The sequence below is a fragment of the Peromyscus maniculatus genome, chromosome 1, assembly GCF_049852395.1.
Source record: "Peromyscus maniculatus bairdii isolate BWxNUB_F1_BW_parent chromosome 1, HU_Pman_BW_mat_3.1, whole genome shotgun sequence".
NCBI classification, from domain to species: Eukaryota; Metazoa; Chordata; class Mammalia; order Rodentia; family Cricetidae; genus Peromyscus; species Peromyscus maniculatus.
The window spans coordinates 117,049,323-117,062,044 of record NC_134852.1 but is presented as its reverse complement, the minus strand read 5'-3'; the positions used below and the strand labels follow the sequence as shown (position 1 = coordinate 117,062,044).

Here is a 12,722-nt window from a genome sequence, read left to right as displayed (position 1 = left end):
ATTTTTGTCATGAATGAAAACAGAGTCTAACATTCCAACAATTTTGAAGTATATGGTGTACTTCCACTATTTGATATTGTCACTGATCTGAACAATAAATCACTAAAGCTTATCTTATCACCAAGTCAAACTTTAGAAGGGGAAGATCTTGTCATATGTGACAACAGAGATGGACCTTGGAGACAGCATGCCAAGTAAAATAAGCCAAGCACAGGAAGACAAATGCTACATGGTACTAGGTGCATGTGGAATCTATCTGAGGTGCTAACTCACACATGGATTGCGTTCAGGGGGAGGTAGGGTGTGGGGCATTCCTTAGCTTATGTGGATTAAGGCGCTTATGATTCACTGGTCATTCATCAGCAACTGCAACTTGCTCTACTATGGCCGAGATAAGAGGTCTAGAGTCAAAAACTGTCTCTGACATTCAACCTAAAGAATTCCACTACAGTCTTTGTGGGAATGTTATAAGTAATAAATGTTCCTTTTGATTAATAGAATTTGAGTGAATGTTGCTATTAGAATGTTGATAATACAGGCACCATAGGAAAATCATTACTTGTTCTGAACCATTGTTTTCTGATCATAAAACAGAAAAGAATAATAACCTTTTACACATCTGAAGACTTTGCCATGGATTAGGCATATGTTAGTCAATATTAGTCTCAGTTTCTTGCAAATGGTTTCTATGCTGGAGCCATGGTGCTTTTATGGTTTTGTCATTGGAAAGCTCACATGTTTAAAACAGAAATGATCTTAGTCTTCTCAATGTCTGAAGAATGTTATGGTAATAAATTACATACTGTAATACTTCAAAGGTCTCTCCAATATCTGTAATATCCTACAGTGGCAATGTTTCAGTTATTAATAACTGTAGTAAGCCTAAGAAACGTGGGAAATCAGCTCTTTGTAAGCATACATAGAACAATGTCATATACACCCCACATTAACAACCAGTTGTAGTTATTTTCTTTGAATTCTTAATTTTTTACTTGTTATAAAATGAAGTCTTGAATGAATAAATTGATAAATTTGTATTTTTATGAAAATAAATTCACATCTTGTTTTTAGTTACAGAGTTAGTACAGAAATGTGCTTACATGACTGTGGTAAAGATCACACTAAATTTTTATCAGTTAATTTTTTCTTGGTCTTATCTAACAGAAGAATGTTTAACAGACTGAGAAAATAATCATATGCAATAATTTTTAGCTTTTGCCCTTTAAATTGCTGTTGTGAAAGAGAGGTGTATGAAGAAATAAGGTTGTAGGCTAAAACATAAATTCACATATTTTTGAGGATCTGTGTCCTTAACTTGTTAATAGATGATCAGGTCTGGATCATTTCTGACTAGGTCTGAACCACACAAAGTCATTTTCTGTTCCATTGGCCTAATTTCCAGACTCTCAAAGACCTGAACATTTTTCTTGTACCTTTTCTTTATTTCAGAGTCTAATTATAGTTGTCTATCTAGTTCTTAGCATTCTGAAAATAATAGGAGAGATGGAAAAACTGGTTAGAACAGAAATACTCTAAGCTGTTTGTTCCATGTATACTCTCCTACTTTCCTCTTTCCTACTCTCCTTTGCTCTGGATTCCTTTTCGCTTTCCTTTTGGATCTCTAAGAATGAATATTCCTGTTACTAAGCTTCTAAAAGGAAGAGCCAAGAGAATTCTTTTTAAAAGTTAAGAGGGCCAGTATCATGCTACATATAAGACAAAACTGTCATATTTGTCTTATCCTTAATGTTCACTTTCCTAGCCCTGTGTACAATGACTTATTTTTAATGCTTAGTAGAAGAGCGTGGACACAAAATTGTGTTCCTCCCTAGAGCCTAATATGTATCAAAACTTCTATGAAATTCTTTTGCGTATGCTTTTATCACCTCAGCTGCATCCTCTTTCAAATAATGTTAACACATTAAAGAGACACAGTTACTTTATCACAGAGAGGAGGAAAAGAAAAACTTGGGACCTATCCAGGTCTGGGTTCTGCCTGGGAGAGACGGTGGGAGGAGTCAACATATAAAGCAGCCAGGGATTGTTGGCAGAGAAGCAGGTCAAGAGCAAGAGTCACAGCAAGAGTGAGAAAAGACTGGGAAATACAGTGAACAGTGATAGAGAAAAATCACAAACAACACAAAAATCTCTCCCATCCTGGTCTCTAGAGGTATCAAACAAGCCCAATAGTAAGTGTAAATTTTGGATTTAAATTTTTAATATATGCAAATTGAAGTGATGTTTCATTTTCCTTGGATCAATAACAGAATGAGTTACCATTTTCTTGGACTCTAGACCCTGTAGCTTTTTTAGTAGAGAAGAATAAAAGCTGTGAAACTCTTGGGCTTTATTGAGAAACAACTTTCAAGATCTAGAACAGGCTGTTCCAAAGGCTGCTTTCTTTCTTTTCTTTTCTTTCACCTTTTGTTTTCCAACCCCTTTCAGAAACAAAGACAATGATTCATATGTGATAAAGTTTGTGTTCAAGAGGACACCTGTCCATCAGTCTGGTAAGAAGACAACTAAATCAAGATATCTAAACTAAATTCAAACTAGGTGACCTGCTTCACCAGGGCAGCAAAGAAAAGCATCAATGAAATGTGGTTAGTGAGATATCCAGTTGTAATTGTATTTCATAACTAATTTGCTTATCAAAGGTCAAACACAACCCAGGGACTGTGATAGAAAACAGAGATGATAAGTTAAGTAAAAAATAAGATGAAACTGGTATTTTCAAGGTGTCCATAAATCTAACAATGAAAGGTAAACAAAACAAAATGTTACCATGTGATGCTTGAAGGTGCAAAATGTTACAAAATCAGAGGTTGCAGAGAAAAACAGCTGGAAGGTGGTAAGTGTGTGAGGAGGGAAGTGGATGGCCATGGTTGGTTTGGCAGAGGATAATATTTGAACAAGTACTTTTCTAGATGCATAAGTTAGGAAGAATTTCAGGGAGAGTATGTGTGACTGTGAAGAGTGACATACCGAAGAGCTTCACACTTTTCAAAGTAGCTCAAACTTGTGTTGAGTATCTAGCAAAGAAAGAATATTAGAATTTAGAGGAATATGGGGCTTAGATCATAAGGGCCACATGCAGCAATGTTAGGAGTACAGGAAGAAATGGAGGGGTTTAATGTACATGTTCACATTCATATTTAAGTAAGGTCACTCAGACTGCAGATAGGCATGGTATTTAGTACTGTCCTAAACAGCTGGTGAACAGTCTGCCAGTCATCTGTGAGGGCCCCAGAGCCAGTCTCTGCACACTGTTTTCTGCTCAGACTTGGAAGTTTGCTTTTCCTTTTAATCGAGCCTTCCACCCGGGGTAAACATACTCCCCTCCTTTGTAGTATTCCTCTAGTTCTCATCTCACTTTTTTCTTCTTCAGAAAACCTGTCTCACCTGGAGCATCTTCTCGGTCACCTACATCAGTTCTTTTTCTTCGACTCAGCAGGCAAGCCACTATCTTTCTCTGAACCAATATTCCAATTTTACCAATACTTTCTAAGAGTTAAAAAGTACACAGGGCATAGTCGGTCTGTGGCTGGATCAGAGGTCTGCCTACTGTAGAAGGGTGGTCAGGCAGACTCAGATGGTGTTTAATGAAGGGTATTACAAATGTTAGGAGTTCTTAAATGTTTTATAAACTTGGAAATTTCTAATGAGAAACAATTTTAGACATTGGTAACTTTGGACTGATCATAAAATTTCTGGACAGGAATCAGAAGCTAGATGGTTCAGAAAATTAGGGTAGAACCAAACACAACTGACCAAAAAAAAAAAACACCCCCAAAATTCAATGAGATGATTCTTAATAGTATTATGCTCTACTCATAGATCAGTGCCTAGCCCAATCATCATTAGAGAGGCTTCCAAAGGGCTCACAGAGACTGAAGCAGCAATCACCAAGCCTACATGGGTCTATACTACATCCTCTGCATACATGTTATGGTTGTTTATCTTGAGCTGTTTGTGGGACTCCTAACAGTGGGAGTGGGGTGTCTCTGACTCTTACCTGCTTTTGGGACCCTTTTCCTTCTACTTGGTTATCTCATTCAGCCTTGATATGAGGGTTTGTGCCTAGTCTTATTGCATCTTTTTATGCCATGTTTGGTTGATATCACTGGGAGGCCTGTTCTTTTCTGAAAAGAAAAGGAGGAACAGTGGATTGGGGTAGAGGGGAGGTGTGTGTTGAGGCTGGTAGAAATGGAGGAAGGAGGCTCTAGTCAGGATGTATTGTATGAGAAAAGAATAAATAAATTTAAAAAAAAACTTAAAAGCTCAGCTTCCATGTAGAAGCTAAATTTTAGATGTAGAATTTGGATAAAAGGTCTTGAAAAAAGAAAATCATTTTCATTTTAAGGATCAAGATGAAGGGTCATAAAGGATCTGCATGTGATCAGTATAGAAAAGAATGGGTTATTGATATAGAATTATTTGAAGAATAGATTAGGAATATAGGAGAAGGGATATATGTATGTATTTATACACACATACATCAAGGGGGGAGAAATATTTGATATTGTTATATAGTAAAAACAAAGTAGAAATGATATAAGTTCTGGAGAATGACAATCTTACATTGTAATTCTATTTCTACCACTAGTAGCTTGTGTGAATTTATATTTATATTTACTCTTTTACTTATAATGTGGAATCAGTAATAGCTACCTTATTATGGTGTGGTGAGAATTAAGTGATATGACATCTAGAAAAGGAATGGTACATATTTTGCCATGTGACATATCCAGTAAATTATTATTGTTATCACTATAGATTACACGATCTTCGAGTGACCAAAAGCTGTCATGAAGAATGAAGGTAGTAAAAGCAAGATAGAAAAACTTGGTGAATGTTCAGCAAGGTGAAAATGTAGGGCAGGAACCTCATGTGATCCTCAGCTACCAACCCAGAGTGATGGAGCATGGACAGGGATCTAGGCAATGCTTAAAGTGATACAGTCCGGATAGGGATCTAGGCAATGCTTGAAGTGATACAGTCTTACCAGTGGTTTTAAGATAAACGTGTAACTCAACAATAACAGAATCATGGGCCAATACTAGAGGTTTTGGAACAGAGACTCAACCCCTTTTCCACATGTGGCCAGTGTGACAAGAGGTATTTGTCAATCTGTTGTTATAAGTGAAAAATTAGTAGGTTCTATAAGAAAGTGTATAGAGAGCTAATCCTACATAACCCCACTCTCCAGCTTTCTCACTATTCATCTCTCTTCTCTCTGCCCCAATTATTTCCAATCAAAATCCAACTCTATTATTCATTTCCACTTCTTCACACTGTACTTTTACATTTTTTGGTTTTCTTTCCTTGATAGTTATCTCCCTTTTTAAAACCCTGCCATGCTTTATGCAGTCCAAACTGTGTATTCAAGGCTTTCTGAGTTCCCTAGGCAAGAACAATCAGTCTCTACCTTGGATTTTCAGCGTACTTGATATTTTAATGTGATACTTATTACATATGACTGTTTCTTTCTCTAGGTCAATTGCTAACTAACTGCAATGTTTACTGGTTCTCAACTGCTTCCAACTACAGGGCTAATAAACACATAGGAGGAGAAAGTAAAAAGTGGGTTCAATGAGTGGAAAATATCTTGTTTGATTTTTTTTTTCTGTGTTGGCTTTGAATTCACAATGCCTCTCCCTTATCCACTGAATGCTACGGTTATAGGTATGTGCAACTACACTTGTTACAAATTGACAATTTAAGATGGAAAAGACTTGGATATTTCTGGAGAGGTAGTAGTCATAGAAAGGGGGCAGTAGAAGAAAAGGAAATCAAGAGGAGTTAGCAGATATCCAATGTCCTAAAGCAGACACAGAAGTATGATCAGTAAAGAACAGGATGATTACTTTTTTTATTTAAGAAATTTTTTATTCATTTTACATACCAACTACAGATCTCCCTTTTATCCCTCCTCCTGCTCCATTCCTCCAGCCTTCCCCACCTGCCACCCCACATCACTCCTCCGAAAGGGTAAGGCCTCCCATGGGGAGTCAGTAAAGCCTGGTACATTCAGTTGAGGCAGCTTCAAGGCCCTCCCCACTGCATCAAAGTTGAGCAAGGTGTCCCACCATAGGTAATAGGCTCTAGAAAGCCAGTTCATACACCAGGGATGGTTCCCAATCCCACTGCCAGGGGGCCTCTCAAACAGACCAAGCTAAACAACTATCTTGCTTATGCAGAGGGCCTAGTCCAGTCCCATACTGGCTCCACAGATGTCGGTCTAATGTTCATGAGTTCCCACTAGCTTGGTTCAGTTGTCTCCATGGATCTTGACAACCCCCCCCCCCCTTGCTCATATAACAGGATGATTACTTTTAGGGAGACACAATTGATCAATTAACTAATTAATTGGTGTAGGAAATAACTCCTAACAATTCCTGCTTAAGACCTTTCTGAAATGCGGGGATTAAACTCAGGTCTTCACACATGCTAATGCTCAATAAGTCACATGCCTAAGCCTCTGAATTCTTAACTATCCCAACTGCTCAAAACCTTACTAAACTAGTCCAATAAACAGCAAATGTGAACCCTGCATTAGAAGGAACAATGATCTGCTCAAGGTCAGGTCTCTTGCTGTTTACTACTATGACCTCATTTCTCCCTCTATTCACTCTGCTTCTACCACACTAGATTCCTTGTTGTCCTTCATTCTACGGGTCACTGTAGGGTGTTTAAAGAGCTGTCTTTTGTCTAAAAACCTCTTCCAGCAGGATACCACATGACTAATGCTTTTCTGTTCTTCATGACTGTTTACTGAGACCTGTCCTTATCATTCTGTTTAAAATATAAACTTATTGCCACTCTTTGCACTCCTGGTTTGTGTGTGTGTTTGTGTGTGTGTGTGTGTGTGTTGTTGTTGTTATTGTTAAATTTCTCCATTGAACCTTTCCATTTCTACATTTTTGTACATGCTGTAGTCACTGTTGACTGCTTGCTTTCTTTTTCAGTATGTAATTACTGAAGGGTACTGTGCCTTGTTTGTCTATCTTGTTAATTGAGTCACTTAAATGTATAAAGCAGTACTTGTCCCATGGTAGGGTCTCAGTAAACAGTTATAAAACAAATGAATTTAATATACAAAAGAGGTGAGCTAGATGATTAATTTTCTGAAATGTACTGTACTTTAGCTATCATCTTTTTTTCTTTGTTTGTTTGCTTTTTAGAAGAGTCCTATTGCACAGCCCTGGCTGTCTTGGAACTCACCATGTAGACCAGCCTGGATCTAAACTTGCAGTAATTCTGCATCCTTTCCCTATTGGTATGTGCTATCCAACCTCATTAAACTATCATAGTATCATCTATCCACTTGTATGAATTTCTCCTGATCAGGGCTCAACTATCCAGGTTCAAATAAGAAAGTCCTATTTATTAGATGGATCTCTCCTCCAGTGAGATATTTGGCAATGCATATTTGTGACTATAAATCATCAGACTATAATTGCTTGTTTATTTGTTTCTCTCCTTTCAAGCCTTTAGAGAAATCTGACCCTTTTTTTCTTTTTTCTTTTCCTGACTTTCCTGAACTTCACTCTGTAGACTCCTGGTTTCAAACTCATAGAGATCTGCCTGTCTCTGTCCCCTGAGCAATGAATTTAAAGGTATGTGCTACCATACTCAATGCCTACTTTCTATTCTTACTATCTAAAGGAGACCAGACCTTAAACGAGGAATAATTAGCTCCTCCTTACCACTAATGATGCTATATATCCCCTTTCCACTAGTGAGTGAATTGGCTTAGACAGTTGAGGTCTGCTTCAGATGATGAAGTCAGAAAGCAATAAGTCATGGAGTAGATTCAGACTTTCTACCTGTGTATTCCACTGGCAAGTACTTTCCTCATTGCTTTGTTGCTCCCTAGACACTGAGTCTGTTTTCCATGTAAACTCTCTTGTCACGTTTCTATAATGTGTTCCATGACATCTTAAAAATGAGACCTGTTGGGAGCATCTACCAACAAACATTCCTTTACTACCTTATTGTAATAGTTCAGAGCTAAGCTATGTGCTTCCTCTTTCTCTTATACCTCTTGGGTGTAAAAGTCTCCTGAGAGATGTAATTAAAATTAATTAAAGGATAATTCTTTTTGGTGTAGAAAGAAGTCAAATGTGAGTTCTACTTCACTATAGCCATTGTCCCAATATATAATAACTGACCAAATTTATGGTCAGTTTGAGGCAGTCCTTAAAAATGGTGAAAATGAGAAATAATTAATGGACATTTAGAAGATTTCACTTAATTCCCATTCCCTGCATTCTGCCTTTTTCTTTTGTGGGAATTTCTGTTTCCTTAAAAGGATTTTTCTCTTTAGCTTATTTTATTTATAATTTTATGCCAGCTTCTAACTCTACTCAAATTGTAATTTTGTCGTTAGATCATATTGTCCCCTGGGGAGCCAGGACCTTTCTGAATTCAACCCTTGAATCCTCCCTTTCCCAATAAGCTCATCAAATACAATTTATGTTCAAGTTGTATCTAAAGTAATAACATTTAAAGTCAAGAATTAGATAGAACTAATCAAGTGATACTTGCTTCAATATTTAAATTTAACCCGTGTTTGAAGAAAGCATAGATTAGGTTAATAAATTAAGTTGGAATTAAATCATATGAGATATGGTATGAATGCACATGTATTTGTGAGTATGTTCGTATACCATACTTCTCCTTTCTCTGCATTTTGAGTCCCATAATTCTAGTTATGTATAGTGAACTACTGCCTAAAACACTAAGTGGAAAATTATAGAAGTAAATAATTCACAAGTTCAAATTGTATGTTCTTCCAAGCAGTGTGATGAAGTCCCATGCCATCCTCCTCTCACGCGAATCATCCCTGTGTTCAACATAAGAACCCTATTCTTCTCTACCTCCTCCTAGTCTTTTATTGCTCCTCCTGTGGCAGTGCTTATGTTCAAGGGACCATTGTTTCATGTAACAATGACTCAAAAGTGTAAAACTAATGGCAAGTGAAAAGGTAAATTTTCCTGACATAATAAGGAAAGGAAATAAACTCATTTATGCCAAGGTTGCTAAGATCTATGCTACAGCAAGAAATCTTGGGAAACTAATTAAGAGAAAAGAAATCGGCTGTATATGACCATGTTTAAAACTATACTTTTATTACTGTTTAGTTTATTATTAACCATGATTGTTGACATATTACTGTGTCTAAAGCATAAATTTAAATTTGTGGTATGTGTATGAATGAATATGTGTATAGGAACAGAGTGCATGGAGGGAGATATTAACCAAAGTTTTAAATATCTACCTCATATCACATCCATATTCATGTATATATAATTCTCTACATAAGTATATATAATGATTATTTGTATTAGTACAAGCCATATAAAAGGTGTTGACTTTTCTTCATTTGATTTTTAAAGACACTTCTCTAAACATAGACAGAGGAGTATAACTGGAATCTTCACAAGATGTACAACTTCTCTGTCCCTCCCTCCACTCAGCCATCTCAGTCCCTCCTGTTCCTATCTCCCATCCCTTCCCTTCTACCATCCCCCCAGTTTAACCAGGAGATCTTAACTATTGTCCCTTCCTGGGGCCCTCCATGTGTGTCCCTCTTAGGGTCTGCCTTTCTACCTAGCTTCTCTGGGATTGTGGATTGTAACCTGGTTATCCTTTGCTTTACATCTAATACCCATTTAAGAGTGAGTACATGAAAGAGATATCTTGGTAGAGGGTACAATTGGGGAGTTAGGGAGAAACCTGGTGCTAGGGAAATACCCTAGAATCCACAAGAATGATACCAGCTAAGACTCCTAGCAATAATGAAGAGGGTGCCTGAACTTACCTTCCCCTATAATCAGGTTAGTGACTAACCCTAATTGTTATCATAGAACCTACATCCAGTAACTGATGGAAGCAGATGCAATGATCCACAACCAAGCACTGTGCTGAGCTCCTCCTAGTCTTCAACTGAAGAGAGGGAGGAGGGATCATAGGAGCAAGTGAGATCAAGATCATGAAGGGGAAAACCACAGAGACAGCTGATGCAAGCTGATGGGAGCTCATGGATTCTGGCCTGTCGGCCGGGGAACCTGCATGGGACCGAACTAGGCCCTCTGAATGTGGGTGACAGTTATGTGGCTAGATCTGTTTGGGGAGCAGGACATATCCTGGGTGCATGAAATGGCTTTTTGGAACACATGTCCTAGGGTAGGACACCTTGCTCAGCCTTGACACGGGGGTGTGGGAGTATGGGAGGTGTGTGGGTGTGTGGGTGTGGGGGGTATGGGTGTGGGGATTGTGAGGGTTTGGGGGCGGGAAGACACGGGACCTTGGCCTGCCTCAACTTAGTGTGTCAGACTTTGTTGACTTCCCAAGGGAGGCCTTACCCTCTCTGAGGAGTGGATGGGGCGGGGTGGGATTGGGGAAGGTAGGGGAGAGGAGAAAGGGAGATGTAAAATGGTATGTAAAATGAAAAAAAAAAAAAAACAACTTTGAAAACAGAAAAGATGTACAACCATCCAGAACTGACAGTTATCCTGACCAGGAGGTTTCTAATCTAGTATTTGTGCTGCTTCTGTTTTATCCAGGTTTTGAACTTGCCTCGTTCCTGGCACTACCTGTTGGACTATCCTAGGCACGTTTTCCAGTCATTTGGTTTCCTGCCTCATAGTTTCTTTTAAAACTTGGAAATATATCAACAAGAAAGTGCTCACTCTTAGTGCCATCTGCAGACCCATTCCTGACTCAGATCCAAAGACCCAAATCCCAAATATGGCCTCATGATTCCGTTTCAATGCTCTTGGCTGTGTGTTCTTTGTTTTAGGTGATCTCTGTTTTTCTTGAGTTATATTGTGGCCTCTCAGGTTTCCCATATCATACACAGTGTAGTTGAAGACTTTAGAGTAAGATTTTTACAATAAAGAAAAAAAAATCTCCAGTCTAACTGCCCATGCTGCTCTTTTGGATCTCACTCTTGAATTTCTGATATTAGCATTAAATCCTTTGTCTTTTGGTGATGCAACTATGTGGAAGGGAAACATCACCAACATTAGAGAGTTCATCCTTGTGGGCTTCCCTACTGCTCCCTGGCTGCAAGTTTTGCTCTTCTTCATCTTCTTCATAACTTACTTGTTTGTGCTTTTGGAGAATCTAGTCATCATTCTTACTGTGTGGATCACTGGGTCCCTGCACAAACCCATGTACTATTTTCTTGGTACCATGTCCTTTCTGGAGGCCTGGTATATATCTGTCACTGTCCCTAAGATGCTGGCTGGATTCCTATTTCACCCCAATACCATTTCCTTCTTGGGATGCATGACCCAGCTCTATTTCTTCATATCCCTTGCCTGTACTGAATGTGTACTTTTAGCTGCCATGGCCTATGATCGGTATGTGGCCATATGTTGGCCTCTGCGTTATCCAGTCATGATGACCACAGGGTTTTGTGTTCAGCTGACCATCAGTTCCTGGGTGAGTGGCTTCACCATCTCCATGGCAAAGGTGTACTTTATCTCCCGAGTTGCCTTCTGTGGCAATAATGTCTTGAACCATTTTTTCTGTGATGTGTCACCTATCCTTAAATTGGCCTGTATGGACTTATCTATGGCTGAAACAGTAGACTTTGCTCTAGCCATTGTCATCCTAGTGTTTCCTCTCTCAGCCACAGTCCTTTCCTATGCCTTCATTGTCTCTACCATCCTGCATATACCATCAGCCACCGGGCAGCGGAAGGCCTTCTCTACCTGTGCTTCTCATCTTACAGTGGTGGTCATCTTCTACACAGCTGTGATCTTCATGTATGTCCGACCTCGGGCCATTGCTTCATTTAATTCTAACAAACTGATCTCAGCTATCTATGCAGTCTTCACTCCCATGCTCAACCCTATCATCTATTGCCTGAGGAACAAGGAAGTCAAAGCTGCCATCAGGAAAACCATAGCCGGTGGCAGAGCCTTGTCCTTGGGAGACTCTATTTCCTGAAGTGACTTAGACATTCATCCTTTGACTTAGCCTCAAAAAGCTCATGTATTGGAGGAAACTCTGTAATTGTAAACTTACTGACTTAGTAGAACAATTTAAGGACACAGCAAAAGATAAAGATCATAGAGAAACCTCTTTTTCTGTCAGGTCTTAATTAAATACTTTTTAATAAAGCAGATTTAGTTAAAACATACATTAGCAAAGTAATTATAAAACAATTGTATTACCTATGAAATACTTTGAATAAATAATGTTATTACTGAACTATTGCTAATAGTTCTGTTGGTGAGGTTATTGCATTTTGAATTATTCTGTTTTAAAAGTCTTTGACTCAGCAGGTGTACACAAAGTGAAGTTTCTGAAAAATTTTGTAGGTATGAACATTCCTTGATACAGGTTGGAGACTGGCTTTCATAGTCATCCACAACTCATTTTGGTTAGTTTTAAAATTTAGTAAAATGAGAGAAAATTTTCTTTTAACTCTAATAGGAATACTGTAAAGTAGTATATGCATTACCTTCTTATGCCATAGGGAAGATGAACACACACACACACACACACACACACACACACACACACACACTGCTTTACTTTTCTTCTTTTGTTGGAGGAGGTTCTACACATAACATTTAGGTGAAATAGTAGAAGGTTAGACTGTATGAAATTATAAAATTGGAAATGGATTGGCTACTCATTAAAGTGTGCTCATTTCAGGTAAAAACAGCATTGGCATTTACATGAGACCAAGTGGTTTTGGT

At 38.3% G+C, this 12,722-nt stretch overlaps 1 protein-coding gene across 1 annotated transcript; it reads left to right on the top strand.

Moving 5' to 3' along the window:
• Window positions 1-2,052: 2,052 nt before the first annotated feature.
• Window positions 2,053-12,236, top strand: LOC102919038 (olfactory receptor 6B9). Its single transcript, XM_006991760.3, has 7 exons — window positions 2,053-2,189; window positions 2,446-2,510; window positions 3,389-3,454; window positions 7,185-7,279; window positions 7,558-7,619; window positions 9,873-10,103; window positions 10,572-12,236. Exon 7 carries the CDS (start codon window positions 11,008-11,010, stop codon window positions 11,962-11,964), a length of 957 nt encoding a protein of 318 aa, XP_006991822.1. The 5' UTR covers window positions 2,053-2,189; window positions 2,446-2,510; window positions 3,389-3,454; window positions 7,185-7,279; window positions 7,558-7,619; window positions 9,873-10,103; window positions 10,572-11,007; the 3' UTR covers window positions 11,965-12,236.
• Window positions 12,237-12,722: the final 486 nt, after the last annotated feature.

Bases quoted from the DNA above. Each gene is read 5' to 3' on its own strand.
- LOC102919038 (XM_006991760.3), top strand. From the start codon at position 11,008: ATGTGGAAGGGAAACATCACCAACATTAGAGAGTTCATCCTTGTGGGC.